This window comes from Elaeis guineensis, chromosome 14, assembly GCF_000442705.2.
Source record: "Elaeis guineensis isolate ETL-2024a chromosome 14, EG11, whole genome shotgun sequence".
Lineage (NCBI taxonomy): Eukaryota > Viridiplantae > Streptophyta > Magnoliopsida > Arecales > Arecaceae > Elaeis > Elaeis guineensis.
Genome location: NC_026006.2, coordinates 15,677,342 through 15,693,158, shown reverse-complemented (window position 1 = coordinate 15,693,158; position 15,817 = coordinate 15,677,342). Strand labels below are relative to the sequence as shown.

General features: G+C 48.1%; 1 protein-coding gene across 1 annotated transcript; it reads right to left on the bottom strand.

Moving 5' to 3' along the window:
- Positions 1-4,861: 4,861 nt before the first annotated feature.
- On the bottom strand, positions 4,862-6,542 carry LOC105035494 (putative L-cysteine desulfhydrase 1). Its single transcript, XM_073248751.1, has one exon. The coding sequence runs from the start codon at positions 6,396-6,398 to the stop codon at positions 5,007-5,009; it is 1,392 nt and encodes a 463-aa protein (XP_073104852.1). The 5' UTR covers positions 6,399-6,542; the 3' UTR covers positions 4,862-5,006.
- Positions 6,543-15,817: the final 9,275 nt, after the last annotated feature.

Below are 15,817 nucleotides of genomic sequence, written 5' to 3'. Positions count from 1 at the left end.
TTACTATCTGGCAGAGATGTATGTGTCATGTTTCATATCATCACTCAGACCCCCCTAAACCTCCCTACACATATGATAGAGGCCATGAGAGAAACTTTGAACAGATCCAAGGCACACTTGCCTTATGGTATGGCCCTTACTAGAGTTTTTAGGAGGTTTGGAGTTAGCTGTGAGGGGGAGACACCTACCAAGCTCTCACATGTGGACACTTTCAACCAACACAGCCTACACCGAATGGGAATTACAAAGACTGTTGGTGGTTGGATCAAGGGCTCTGAAGAAAGAGCTGAGGAGAGAGCTGAGGAAAGAGCTGAAGACAGAACTGAAGGCAGAGTAGAAGAAGAAGGTCCATCTTCTCCTGTACATGATTTCAGGGCAGCTTCACCAGATACCCAGTTCATTCATGATACTGAGGCTGGCCCTTCTGAGTTTACTAGGATGCCCACACCAGTGTATCAGCCAGAGAGCAGAGCACCTCCATCAGAGTTCAGACTGGCTGATGATCAGATCGAGCATATATCTCAGCGTGTGGCTTCTTTGTTGTCTAGCCAGTGGAGTAGTACTTCTTTTGCACCTGGAGCTACTTCTTCTGATCAGACCATTACTCCCCACATCTCCACTATATTTCAGATGATTTCAGATCAGTCCGTCAGGATACAGCAGCTTGAGGATACAGTCTGGAGACTAACTGGCAGAGTTCTTGACTTGCAGGGGCAAGTCCTTGCATTGGCCCATCCCCAGCCACAGGAGTCTACTATTGAGGTCACAGACCTCACTGCAGAGGCTGGCAGGCTCAGAGGAGCATTAGAAGGTGGATATGAGCTACTGAGGAAAGAGATCAGAGGATCGAGTGAGCATGCTACCACTCAGTTCACTGCTCTACTTCAATCTGTTTCCAGAGCACTGAACGTACTTGATTCTATTAGACTCACCCTTTCTGTTCAGTCCCTAGCATCTCAGCGTTCTCAGCCACCCAGTTCATCTCGTTCTCCTGCTCGTGCCAGAGGCAGACGGGGTAGAGGACGCACTTCTGATCCATCATCCCCTCACCCTATATCTGATGACTCTGATCATTGACTTATCTAGATCTTAGGAGTTAGTATCTTGTTCTAGGATCTATACCTTGGGGCCATGTATTGACATTTAGCTGGTTGAATTCTATGTATTGAAACAATTATGATTTTAATGGAATCATCTTTTACCTATATTTCTACCTCTTTGTAATGATTATATTTTGGTTATATTTCAATCTCTGATACATCAATTGAAATATTATCTTCTCCTTGTTGTTGTTTGCTATTGATAATTGCTATATTAAGGGGGAGCAAACATCTGTGAAAAACTCTAAAGAGGAAGAAATTAAAGAATTTTTTTTCAGAAAAGGAAAAGAAAGAGTTAACTATGTTTGATGATGTCAAAAAGGGGGAGAAATTAAAATTAAACAAAAATTGAAATTAGACAAAAAGCAAAACCCTAAATTATGAGAAAAAGGGGGAGAAATTAAATTAAAACAAATATTGAAGAAATTAAACAAATATTAGAGAAATTAGACAAAAACAAGGATTGAAAGATTAAACAAAACTTTGAGAAATTTTGGTATCGAAATTTGGTATCAGACAGAGAAATTTGGTATCAGACAGAACTTTAATCCATCAAAAGCAAAATCATGAGTACAATGCAAATAAGTATTTTTTTATATATGCTCTGATATTCAAACTTGCTTTTGAAATTTTACTCACCTTGAGACATCAATAAGAAATTTGTTTTACTCTAATTCATCCTACAATTTCTTTCAACTTGATCTGATACATGATAACATTTGATCCGATACAGTGTGAAGGTTTCTCTAAAATATTATAACATTTGCTCGGATACTGAATGAAATTTTCTCTGATACATTAAAAAAAAATTTTTTTTTGCTCTGATACATTATAAAATCTTTTCTGATATCATTGTAAAAATTATTTTTGCTCTGATACATAGAAAAAGTTATTTATCTTCTCTTGCTCTGAAATATCTTGAACTCAAAATGATCTAATACCCTTTTCAAATCTTTAAGAAAATGGACAAACTATTTTTGCATTTATATTACATGCCAAAAGAATCATACTCTTTTCAAGCATATACACCCATAATGGATTCTTTTGAAATTAATGCATTAACATAAATATTTTTGTTCATATGTTTTGTCATCATCAAAAAGGGGGAGATTGTTGCTCCTAGATTGATTTTGATGATTACAAAGCAGATTGAAGGGATACAATCAATTGAAAAAGTCCTTATGCTCTTCAAGGGCAAAATCGTAATTTCACTAAAATCCTGATTTGATAGTATCATTTGGTAGAACAAATGATTTGAAATCTATTGGTGAAAATTTCATTGTGTTTGGACTAATATTTTTGAAGTTATGAAGGTTTGAAGTGCATGAGTCGACTCATGAGTCAACTCATGGCACTATGAGCTGAATGGCACGAAAAAATTCCCATGGCACGCTGGATTTTTGGCTTGGCACGACCTGTGAGTCGACTCATGAGTCGACCCACAAGGCATGAGTCGACTCATGAGTCGACCTCTGCTGATTTGAGCCGAAAAATCCAGAAATCAGATCTTCTGGTCTGTTGCAACAGAAGTCGACTCATGAGTCGACTCCTGAAGTATGAGTCGACTCATGAGTCGACCCCTGCGACGGGAAATGTCAGCAACGGCTATTTTTTTGCCCGTTTTAATTGTCATTTATGCTTCCTAAAAATCCTCTAACGGCTCTTTATCTGCCTAAATTGTTTTCTCTTGCTTCTAATGCTACAAAATGCTTTAAATGATGAAAGAAATTGCAGATTAAATAGCGGATCAAACGTGAAATCAAATGAGAAGAGAAAAAGAAGAAAAAGAGAAGAACAGAAGAGAGGATCCGAAATTTGCAAGAAAAAGCCTGAGATCAAAGAAATATCCATAGAAAAAGAGAGAGGATCCACAATATACCAGAGAGATTGTGAAAGAGAAAAGAAAGATCTTTCAAGGAGAGAATTCTTCACGCCTATCGTTTCAACCTTGATCTAGAGATCGTTCAAAGCTTTCAAAAGATCTTCAATCAACAATCAACCTCTTCTCAAGCGTTCAACCGTTCATTCATCTTGAGAAAATCTGAAAAAGGGGTTCTTCATTTGAGTAAAGTTTTTATTGTTATATTTGCTCATTTAAGGAGCTGTTTTTGTATTCATCTGTGCTCTAAATATTCTTACTCTTTGTGAGTTTTTGCTCTTGTTTTTGGAGGATTTCCAAAACAAGGAAAGGTTGATCCGAACCTGAAATCGGAGTGTTTTGGGTTGGCTTGTACCCGGGAAACAAGTGTTCTAGCTTGGGATAGCTAGGGTCGGAGTTTCCGACGTCCTGTATTCTAGCTTGGGATAGCTAGTGTCGGAGTTTCCGACGTTTTGTATTCGGGTTGAATACAAAGGATAGTGGATTAAAATTCCCAAGTGGGATCTTGGGGAGTGGACGTAGGTGCAAGGTTAGCACCGAACCACTATAAATCCTTGTGTTTGTGGTGTGCTTTATCGCTTTATCTTATTTCTTTATTATATCCTTGCAATACTGCTTTAGTTAATTAATATTGATTTAAAGCCATTGTTTTGTTCTTCATAAGTCATTTGTTGGGCTTAAAATTTTTAGAAACCCAATTCACCCCCCCTCTTGGGTTGCATAGCTGGGCAACAGTCTTCTTCTTTCATCACAAGATACACCTCTAGTTGTATATTGTTGTGGGTTAAACATTTACACATTACAATATTTATTAACTGATTGTTGCATTATCCTGTACTTCTGCATTTACTAGAATGGCAACAATAGAAACAGGAATGAAAAGGCAATGAACCACTAGAAAACCTTTAAGGGTGCACTTGGTTAGTGACCAAAATTGGAATTGGAATTGGAATTAGAATCCGAATGGATTGGAATGGGAATCGGAATGGCTATATTCCTTTACACATTTGGTTTATAACCAAAATTAAAATCGGAATCAGAATGGGATTTCAACACCAAAGTAAAGTAAGGATTGGGTTTTGGAGGATTGGGGTATCCTATTCCCTCCTAGAATCAAAATGGGAATCAGATAGCCCCCAACCAAATGGCTTAAATAGGAGTCACTCATTCCCATTGCCGTTTCAAAGTCCAAGTTGCCCCAACTAAATATGCCCTAAAAGTAATGCTACAGGACTAATTCTTGTACCAAAAATCTTCCCTTCACTGCTGTAATGCCACATGGTTCAGTAGAGGTTTGTGGTATAAGACACCAATCTTCTCGTATCACATGGCATATCAGAAGTTTAAGGGAAATTTTTGGTAGGAGGATTGGAACCATATATCAACTTTTAATATTCAGCTCCCCATTAAACAATTTTTTCTCAGTTCCTATCATTAGTGAAGAATTTTCCTGGTAAGATCAAGGAGATCAGCTGCAATGATCAAAAAGGTTATTGATATCCTAAATTGGAAGAAATATATACATCAACATTTTTCATTTAACAATTCAAACAAATTTCATCACTTCCCAAAAAAGACATCAATGTGGTGTACTATCACTTTAAGGAACCATGAGAAGTTAATTGCGATAATGACAGCACTAAATCCTTAAATAACATATACTGCCTTAAAATTATAGATGGCTAGAACAAGGTCAATATTTTTGTGGTCTAATAACAATCCGTTTTTTGTAACTAGCCTTTGAATATTTCCTTGATTATTTTACGCAATATGCTGCAATGGGTTAAATCAAGGATATAATACAATTTATAAAGCAAACTTTAAGTTTCACATGCACAAAATGTGCTCATAAGTATGCAAAGACAATCTATTAGCCATAGAGTAGAACTACTAGTTTGAAATTTTTTTATTGAACTCAAGTACTATGAATATCATACATTTCTCATACAAAGCACAACATAGTACATCCATATCAAAATGCAACAAGAGCTAATTTATCAGTCTAGTTGATGTAATGCCGCACCTTCCTAACTGGATGACAGCATGGTGCAGTTGAATCCATCATGAACAAGTTTGTTGATCGCATCCCTGAGTCTAATGTAATCATCTTCCACATTATAGACCTGATGAGAAATTCTCACATACCCAGTCACAGAACTGCTCTGATCCGGATTGTCGTTCTCACCATCCTTTGGAGACTGATGATATACAGGAACCTCAACATGGAATTGATCCCTCAAGAGGCTCCTAAACTTCTGAGCATCCTTCTCACTTGAAATTCCCAAGCATCCTGGTAGACCAACCATGATCATACTTGGGCACATATCCGGGGGTGACCCAAGACAAGTGCCCCATGACTTGGCCAGCAACTTCCCCATCTCCACTACCTTATCATGATTCCTCTTCCAAATTCCTTCAATTCCTCCTTCAAACCTACTAATGAAATCCATCACTGATGGCACTACGAGCTGGGCGCTGTAATCCCGGGTGCCAATCCACCCGCTCTCCATTGGGAGTCCATTCCCATACTCATGTGAGACCACCGGGTGGTGCAAGTCAGACGAGGCCAAGCACTTCTTGGAGTACAAGAATGCAACCGATGGCGGGCAAAAGAACCACTTGTGGAGGTTGCTGGTGTAGAAATCAGCCCCAATGTCCTTCATGTCGACCTCGACGCTCCCAATTGCATGCGCAGCATCGACAAACACCTTGTCTACACCTTCCTCCCGGCAAATCTTGATCAATTCTTTAACAGGGATGAGGACGCTCGGCATCGCGGTAATGTGGTCGATTACAGCCAGCCGGACGTTCCGACCGTTGAACTTCCCAAGCTCCAACGCCTTCCGGAATTCTTGAACGATCTCTTCGTTGGAGGTCACAGGGAAGGGGAGGGGAGCCTCGATAACATGGCCGCCGGCACGGGTAACGTAGGCCTGGATGGACTTCTTGACGGCGCCGTAGGCGTAGTGGAGCATGACGACGGCGTCGCCCTTCTTGAAATGGCCCTCAGTGAAGGCCCACGAAACGTGCTGGAGGACGATGGAGGCGGCAGTGGTGGCGTTGTCCACGAGGGAGACCTCCTCGACGTCGTCGGCGTTGATGAGGTCTTTGATGATGGCGCGGGAGCGGAGGAGAGAGGGCTGGAGGCGGTTGAAGTAGAAGTCGTCGGGCTGGCAGAGGAAAAGACGCTGCCATCGGAGCTGGGCGTCGAGGACGGAGGCCGGGCAGCTGCCGAAGCTGCCGTTATTGATGCGGGCGACGGCGGGGTCGTGATGGGAAAACTCGTCGCGGATCTCGGCGGCGGAGATGTGGGATGGCGACGGCCGCGGCCGCTTCGGGAGGGGGCCGTTGGTGTCGTCGCCGCAGCCGTCGCCGTCATGACGGCCGTTCTCGGCGTGATGATCATGGTGGGGATCCATCGGTTGGGGGAAGAGGTTTAGGTTTTCCGGGTGGTGAAAATAGCAATGAAGCAACTAGGGTTAGAGTTACAGTCAGGGTTCTTGGGGCAAGCCGGGTGGAGGGAAAGGCAAGCGGTGACGGGACTCCGGCAATTAGTTATCAAGACGGTGAACTTTCCCTATGTATTAGATAATGGTATTATCAGATAACGGTATTATTGTTTTACTTCTGCGTTTTTACTGTTACATTTACAGTATTACACTGCATCTGGTCTTTTTCATTGGTAGAATGTTGCTGGTCAACAGGCTCAGGGTTACAGTTTCTTGTCTTCTTGCTGGCAAAAAGATTTTTCTGAGGAAAAAGATAATGTCCATTATGGTACCACATTATAACAGTTTTAATGGTCATTATGCTATCACGTGCTATGCAATTTATATTTATTTAACAATATTAATAAATGGCAGGAAATAACAGCTTTTTATGTCCGAGCCATTGTTCATTTAAATAAAAATTATATCTTAAATGGTATATTTTTCAGAAAAATCTAAAATTGGTATTTGATAATGTTTTATCTAAATGCCAAGTGAAGATCAAATTTTTAAATAATGAAATTATAAAAACCGTTCAAATGGTTTTGAGGGACGAGGTCCGGCTCCCGTAGGAGTCCGGGCGAAGCCTGCAGGTGAAGTCGTGGGTGGAGTCCGACTTCCGTAGGAGTCCAGACGAAGTCCTCCTGCAATTAAAGTCAGGAGCGAAGTCCAGCTCCCGTAGGAGTCCGGACGGAGTTTACCTACAACCGGAGTTGGAGACGAGGTCCGGCTCCCGTAGGAGCTCGAGCGAAGCCTGCAGGTGAAGTCGTGGGCGGAGTCCGGCTCCCGTAGGAGTCTGGACGAAGTCCTCCTGCAATTAAAGTCAGGGGCGAAGTCTGGCTCCCGTAGGAGTCCGGACGGAGTTTACCTACAGCAGGAGTTGGGGGCGAGGTCCGGCTCCCGTAGGAGCCCGGGCGAAGCCTGCAGGTGAAGTCATGGGTGGAGTCCAAATCCCGTAGAAGTCTGGACGAAGTCCTCCTGCAATTAAAGTCAGGGGTGAAGTCCGGCTCCCGTAGGAGTCCGAACGGAGTTTACCTACAGTCGGAGTTGGGGGCGAGGTCCGACTCCCGTAGGAGTCCGGGCGAAGCCTGCAGGTGAAGTCGTGGGTAGAGTCCGGCTCCCGTAGGAGTCCGGACGAAGTCCTCCTGCAATTAAAGTCAGGGGCGAAGTTCGGCTCCCGTAGGAGTCCGGACGGAGTTTACCTACAACCGGAGTTAGGGGTGAGGTCCGGCTCCCGTAGGAGCCCGGGCAAAGCCTGCAGGTGAAGTCGTGGGCGGAGTCCGGCTCCCGTAGGAGTCTGGACGAAGTCCTCCTGCAATTAAAGTCAGGGGCGAAGTCTGGCTCCCGTAGGAGTCCGGATGGAGTTTACCTACAGCCGGAGTTGGGGGCGAGGTCCGGCTCCCGTAGGAGTCCGGGCGAAGCCTGCAGGTGAAGTCGTGGGCGGAGTCTGACTCCCGTAGGAGTCTGGGCGAAGTCTGCTCGTAGTTGGAGTCGTGGGCGGAGTCCGGCTCCTGTAGGAGTCCAGACGAAGTCCTCCTGCAATTAAAGTCAGGCGAAGTCCGGCTCCCGTAGGAGTTCGGACGGAGTTTACCTACAGCCGGAGTTGGGGACGAGGTCCGACTTCTGTAGGAGTCCGGGAGAAGCCTGCAGGTGAAGTCGTGGGTGGAGTCCAGCTTCCGTAGGTGTCCGAACGAAGTCTGCCTGCAGTTGGAGTCGTGGGCGGAGTTCGGCTCCCGTAGGAGTCCGAACGGAGTTTACCTACAGCCGGAGTTGGGGACGAGGTTCGGCTCCCATAGGAGTCCGGATGACACAAAGAATCCGATCGATGCTGGAGCCCTGTCCGTCGGCAAAACTCGAGAGTGTTGCGGAGGCTCGACCGCTTGGGAGGTTTGAAGAGACGCTGCCAGAGGTCGGAAGTTGGTTGGATCCCCGGAGGGTCACTCCTGTCACGAACTTCGGCTGAGGGGGTATTTTATACCCAACACCAGTCCCCCTACTTTCGAGTTCGAATTTCGAATGAAGAAAGTACAGAGAAGTTTTTACAACCGAAGTTGTCCCCTTGAATCCTGTGCACGATCGCCCCCAGATATTTTGGCATTAAATACGCGCGTGCTGGAGTCTTTTCGAATCGGGGCGATTTGAAGGGACCTTTCAGAATTTCCGCTGGTACGTTGGCCCAGGTACGGTGCAGTAATGGCTCCGTCAGCTGTCAGCCGCTTTTAGCCGCCTGTCGTGATGAGTGGGACACGTGTCGAGCGCGAGTCGGCCTTAGGGGATTCGCGATCATTATGGCGCCGGATCCCAGGGTCTATTTAAACCCGCCCTTCCACCTTTAGGGGCCCTATTCTGCTTGAGAATTCTATCGGTGTCCGTCTTTTCTTCGAGAGCCCTGACCCTCCTTGGTGTCTTCCTTGGCCCTAGGCGTCCTTCGAGTCGTCCCTGTCCTCACCCCTCTCCGTCCTTCAGAGCGATCTAGGTTAGTCCTGGAGCGTCTGTTTTTCTTCTTGCCATTTAGGGGTCTTTTCTCCCTCATTTTTCTTCTGTCGCGTTCCTCTGATTTGGTCTCCCGCAACCTCTCGCCCCTTGTCCCGCCTGATTTCTCTGGGTTCTTTAGGGTCTTCGTTTGAAATCATTCGAGATGTCTTCTGGCACCTCCGCCCCTAGCGATTCCGGGAGTTCTTCCGCCTCAACCCCCCTGGACCCCCACTCTGTAGATGAACCCACATCTGGAGCTGGGCTTCGCCTGATTTTTGCGTCGGGTGCCATTCCCTGCTCCCTGACTCCGGATGAACTCCTATTGATAAGGGTTCAGTATGGAGTTCCTCCGGAGTACGATCTGGAGCTTCCTGGCCCCTTTGACCGGGCTAGCACTCCTCCACCCGATCGTTTCTATCTGTACCAGGAGGCCTTCCGTGCCGGACTCCGACTTCTGCTTCCGCCCTTTGTCGTCGCCCTTTTTCGCTTCTTAGATATCTCTTTAGCTTCAGTTGCTCCGAATTCCTTTAGGTTTTTGATAGGGTTCCTCTCCCTTTGCCACGTAGTTGAAGTTCAGCCATCCCTTTCTTTGTTTAGGCATTTCTACACCTTCAAGCGTCACCCTTCGATGAAGGACTGGTGGTATCTCTCCCCCTAGTTTGGCAAGAAGAGATTGCTGAAAGGTGCTCCTTCTTTAATTCACAACTGGAAGGGGAAGTACCTCTTCATCCACTGTCCGACCTTGAAGCTTGGACTACCCCCTTGGGGCTCTCTGAGGGATTCTGTTCGTCAGACTCTCAGCCTGGGGGAGGACGACCTCCAGGCCGCCCAGAAGCTCCTTGCCTATTCCGCTCCTTCCCTTCCCAGCCTTCTGAAGGAGCAATTTTTGTTCAACATTGGCCTGAGTCCCTAGGATCCTGTGAGTATTCCATCTTTTCTTTCCTCTTCTTTTCTCCCGTCCTTCTTCTTTTTCTTTCTCTTTTTTTTTTTTTTGCATGCCACTTCTTCTTCTTTTTTTACCTCATCACTGATTTTTATTATTATTATTTTTTTTTAGGAATGGACGCCGAAGCAGCACGGATGCTCGCCAGGGGCCTCAAGGCCCACAAAAGAAAAGGTGCCGCGGCCTCCGGATCAGCAAAGAAGGCCAGAGTGGAGGAGACATGCTCGGTCGTGCCTGTCCAGGTGGCCCCCGCGATCGACGTTCCTTCGGACGTCGAACCACCGGCTCTCCGGGCCTCTTCAAGGAGCTCTCCCGCTGAGGTTCCCGCCTCAGGGGACCGCATCGAGGTGGTGCCCGGGGCCGAGAGAGGGAGGAGAAGGAAGTTAGTGGCCCGCAGGGTAAGTAGCCGCCGAACCGCCGTTGAAGAGTCCCTTGGTTCCGAGGGAGAGCAGGGGGAGAATCCCTTTAATGACAGGGATCTGATAAAGCGGTTGATTGACGGCTGCATCCTGCCCGAGGTCGTCGAGAGGATTGATCGCGCCGATCCCGAACAGCGGGTTTGGGACTCTTTGGGGTCCTTTCTCGAGGTAAACTGATTCACCCTCCCCTTTCCTTCGTTTAATTAGCTTCTTGTTCCTTCGTTCTGACCTCCTAGTCGACCTTGCAGATCGGATGCCAGCTCCTTGCCAATATCGAGGCGACGAACCGGGCGAGGAGGGACGCCATCCAGGCTGAGAAGAGTCATCGGGCTGGAATCGCTCGTCTCGAGGAGAAGGCAGCCGAGGTAGTCGCCCTCCAAGAGGCCCTGGAGAGAGAAAAACAGGCCCGGGAGGAAGAGAAGCAGACCTCGGAGGAAACGGTGAGGAAGGCGAAGGCCGAGGTTGCCAACTTGGCAGAGCAGATTTCAGTCCTAGTCTCGGAGGTCAGGGCTCTTGCAGTGGAGGAGTTCAAGGCCTCTGCAGAGATGAGGGACCTGAACGTCAGGTTCGGCCAAGAAGCATTCATCAAGGGATTTGAGCTCTGCCAGGAGAAGGTGGCCAGAAAATTTTTTGAGCTCGATCTCAGCTTCTTGGGCGAGGAATCTGAAGATGAGGCCGGTCCCTCTCCTACTGCTACTGCTGCCGCAGCCCCCCTCCCAGGGACACCGAGCTCCCCAACCCTTGCATCTGAGGTCTGAGACCTCCGACCTTGTATCTTTCTTTTACTGTAATTTTTTCTTTCCTTTTTGTCTTTAAGAAACATTCGATCAATAAAGTTGAATTTCTCATCGTGGATGGCTTCTCTTGTCCTCCTTCCTCTTTCTTTTTTGTTTTTCTTTCTGTAATGAGACGCGCCTTGACGCTTTTGTCTTCCGATGGCAGTGTCCTGCCGAAGTGCTTCCCCTACCACAAGGAATTCTGCTGAAGTCCACAATCCAGCGGCTGAAGAAGGAAGTCCTTCATTTGACAAAAAGGTTGAAGAAGATGGAAGGCGAGCTTCGCAGGTTGAGGGAGAGTCACTCTGAAGCCACCCGCTTCTGGAACCTCCATGTGAAGGGGATCATGGAGTACAGTCGGAGAAAGGCGAACATCGAGAAGGAGCTTGAGGAACACAAGAAGCACGCCAGCGATCAAATTTGGGCTCAAGCTGCCAAGATCAGTGCTCTTAGAGTGGAGCTGTCGACTGCCCAGGAGAAGATTGGTCAGTTGGAAGGAAGTTCATCCCGGCTTTTGACTCGGGCCGACAGCGATCGGGAGTGGTCGAAGAAGGTCTCCGACCTTCAGCAACAGCTCCAAGATGTCGAGGTGAGCTATGATGCGTACCGGGCCGACTGGCAAGCAGGTAGACAAGTACAAGGGGAGGCTCAGGATGGCGTCCGACGAGGTGGCCTGCCTTTGAAGGCAGCTAGCTGAGGGGGCTCAATCTGCTTCCGCTCGGGATTCCGACGAACTCCAATCCCTGAGGAGGACCGCAGAAGAACTATTCGTCACTCTTGGGGAGGGGAAGGTCGAGCTGCAACAATTGAAGATCCAACTGGTATGCGAGCAGCAGGCCGTCAAGGATACGGAGGCGGAATCTGAGGTCCTGAGAAAAAGGCGTCGAGAGGCGAAGAGCGAAAGCCAGCGATTTCATTGAAGATATATGGAGATATTAATGAGAGAGAGAAAATTGGAAGCAGAAGTCGAACGTTTAAGGCGTTCCCTGGCAAGGGTCGAAGCCGAAAGTCCGAGGTCGGAGGAAGCCGGGTCCCCTTAGGGCTCTTTTTGTCCTTTGTTCCTCTAAGTGTCTTCTTTTGTCGCTTGTCTGTTTGTCGTCGCCGTTGTTGCCATCGTTGTTGTTTTTGTTGTTTTGTTTTTGTTCTTTTAGCCTTCTGGGCTTTGTAGTATATATTTCGTGAATGAAATGAAAAGGAGATTTTATATTACCTCATCCACGTATTGTATTAAATTATCGTTCGTCGAACTTCTCTTGTCTTTTGACTTGTTCGACGTCGATGTCGTTTGGAGGTGCCCAGTCATCACCACGCTGATTTGCTTTTCTTGTCATCCATGGTCGTAGGCTCGAGCTCGGTGGTCCGAACTTCGTATTACCTCGAAGGAGTCATTATTTTCTTGACCTGTATCGAGAGCCTTCTTAGAGATCGGGAATGTTTGGCAGAAATTTTTCATCTTTGTTGAGATGAGGTTTCCTAAGTCCTTGGCGTGGTTTGTTTTTCATCTGTTGCCGATGTAATTCGTCGCTTTCCTTTTTAATTTTTCTCCTTTTTTCTGAGTGAGGGTCCTCCCCTTGCTTTTCGTGGGGTTGTGTAGAAGCGTAGAGGTGCCACTGAGGGGACTTTCCCCTTCATCCGATCTTATTGGGCAACTGGGTTTTTGTCATCGTCAGGATGAGGTTCTCCTTCTGTTCCTGACGTAGTCGATCTCAGCTCAGGTTAGGATGAGGTTCTCTTCCTGTTCCTAATGAGGCTGTGGGGGCACATAAGGGTCGTTGCAAGGGCCTCTCCCCCCATCCGGTCTAAAAGAATCGGGCCTTCGACTTTGCTCATGTTAGGACGAGGTTCTCCTCCTGTTCCTAACATGGCTGTGGGGGCACATTAGGGCATTGTAGGGCCTCTCTCCCCATCCGGTCTAAAAGAATCGGGCCTTTGACTTTGCTCATGTTAGGACGAGGTTCTCCTCCTATTCCTAACATGGCTGTGGGGGCACATTAGGACGTTGTAGGGCCTCTCCCCCCATTCGATCTAAAAGAACTGGACCTTTGACTTTGCTCATGTTAGGATGAGGTTCTCCTCCTGTTCCTAACATGGCTGTGGGGGCACATTTGGGCGTTGTAGGGCCTCTCCCCCCATATGGTCTAAAAGAACCAGGCCTTCATTTTGCCCATGTTAGGATGAGGTTCTCCTCCTGTTCCTAACATGGCCATGGGGGCACCTAAAGGCCGTTATATGGGCCTATCCCCCAATCCGATCTTAAAATAATCGGATTTTCATTTTGCCCATATTAGGACAGGTTCTCTTCCTGTTCCTAACATGGCCATGGGGGCACCTAAGGGCCGTTATATGGGCCTCTCCTCCAATCCGATCTTAAAATAATCGGACTTTCATTTTGCCCATGTTAGGACGAGGTTCTCCTCTTGTTCCTAACATGACTTTGTTTTGATTGTTTGAAGGGGTTATCCCCAGTCGTAACAAGTCCATGCAAAAAGGGAAAGACATGCAAAGTCGAAAGGAATTTTGATTCAAAGCAAAGTCGTTAGTAATACATTTACAGATTTTTCAAGTCCTATGATCGTGAAAGGTCTGCTCCTCCTCGAGGTCCTCGGTGACGAAGTTGATGATCCCGATTGGAGGCCGATCTCCGGGCTGCTCTTCCCTTCTCGACGGTTCAGGTGGCGGCAGGGCCCTTGGCCGATCTTCTCTACCCTCAGACCGGTGCCGAATGAACCTATCGAGTCGACCTTGCCGGATGAGCTCCTCGATCTCGTCTCGAAGCTGGATGCATTCCTTTGTGTCGTGGCTGTGGTCGCAAGGTAGAGGCAGAACTTGTTAGGATTGCGCTTCCCGGGGTGTGTGCGCATCCTCTCTAGCCTAGGGAGCTGCTCTCTGACCTCCATCAGTACCTGGGCTTTCGATGCGTTGAGGGGGGCATAGTTGCGGAACCTTCTTGGGGGAGAGCCCCACCGAGCTCGGCGTTCCGGGCTTCCCTGCCTGCGCGCTCGTGGAGGAGTCTGGGCGCGCTTGTGCCCGGGAGGAGTTCAAGAACGGGGCCAAGCTTCTCTCGCCCCTTTTTCGACTGCGGGCTTACTCGAGTCTCCCGCCTGCCGCTCTCTCACGGTCTTCTTATCCTTCATCTTGAAGGCTTCTTTCGCTCGGGCATATCCTTCGGCCCGAGCCAACAGGTCAACAAAATCTCTGGGGTACTTCTCCTCCAGGGAGAACAAAAGGTCATTCTTCTGAAGGCCGCCCTTCAGAGCAGCCATTGCTACCGACTGGTCCAAGTTCCGGACCTCCAGCGTGGCGACATTGAAACAGTTGATGTAGGCCCGAATGGACTCCCCCTTCCTCTGCTTGATGTTGATAAGGGACTCCGAGCCCTTTCGGGGACGCCGGCTGCTAACGAAATGAGCCATAAACTGGTGGCTCATCTGATCAAAGGAAAAGATGGTACTCGGCTTCAGTGCTGAGTACCAATTTCTCGCCGCTCCCTTCAAGGTGGATGGGAAGGCTCGGCATAAGTGGCGTCGGGCGTGCCATGAAGCAGCATCATTATCCGGAAGGCCTTCAGGTGGTCAACTGGGTCCGAAGTCCCGTCGTAGCTTTCGAATTGAGAGAGCTTGAAGTTTGGCGGGATTGGCTCCTACATGATCATTTGAGAAAAGGGAGGGTCAGTACAAATGTCCTCACCATAAGCGGGGGGAGCGTGGCGGAGTTCTTCGATCCGCCGGTTCATCTCCTGAAGCCTCCGGTCCAGGAAATCCTCTCGACTACGGGTCTCGAGGGTCTTCTAGCAGGATGGAGGTAGAGATCTTCCAGGGGTGGAATCGTGGTCCGATTGAGGGCTCTCCACCCTTGGGTTCGTCATTCCGGGAAAGACTGGGCGGCTGGCCCAAGTGGCCCATCCCACCATCGGATTTTGGAGTTCTGGCGATGCTCTTTCCGGTCGCACTGATGCCTGCGGCTGCTGCTGCTGTTGCATGGCCTGCACAACTTTAGTGAGGCCTCTGACCTGCTGCACCAGTAGGTCGAATTGCTTCGTGCCAACCATCGTTGTCGGAGGATCGGGTAGAGGCTGGGAGACTGGAGGTGAGGTCGGAGCCTGAGATCTGGCCGCGGAGGCCGTGGATCACCGTGTGGATGCTTTGTGGGGTGGCATCGGGCGAAGATCAAGTAGGGGAAGGAGGAGTGGATGTCGGAGAAGATGACCAGAGATGGTCCCATTGAGCGCTCCTTTAAGAACAAGGATACTGCAAAGGTTCAGCCCCTTCCTCTAGCATCAATCCTGTTGGTGCAAAAATCCACCTGCGTCGGAGAAACTGGAGTCGAGGGAGTCGCGGTCGCCGTCGGGACCTGCAAAAGAAGTCTAAACCGGAGGTGGGGTTGCTTCGGCAAGACCCTCTGATGCTCAAGTCAGTTCTTTGCCTCAACAAGAATGGAGTGCTCGAACGAAAATTTTAGCAAAGTTTTGGGATGGAAAATAGAGCTTAGAGAATAACGTATCTGAGGTCCCCCCTTTTATAGGCGGAGGGAGCAATAGACTGATAGCGATGTCTGTAACCGTCTAACAGTGGGCTGCTTAGAGTCAGGAGGAGTTTGTTGTGAAGAGTAGTGGAGTGGAATCGTGGCTACCACCGGGACATGCCACGTGGAGTCTGTCGTAAGGAGTGGAGCGGCGTCCGTTGTCGCGACTTGCCAGAGGATGGAAGAATCGCACGGTATTCATCGCAGAAAGTGGAG

Coding starts and splice junctions, on each gene's coding strand:
- LOC105035494 (XM_073248751.1), bottom strand. CDS start 6,398: ATGGATCCCCACCATGATCATCACGCCGAGAACGGCCGTCATGACGGC.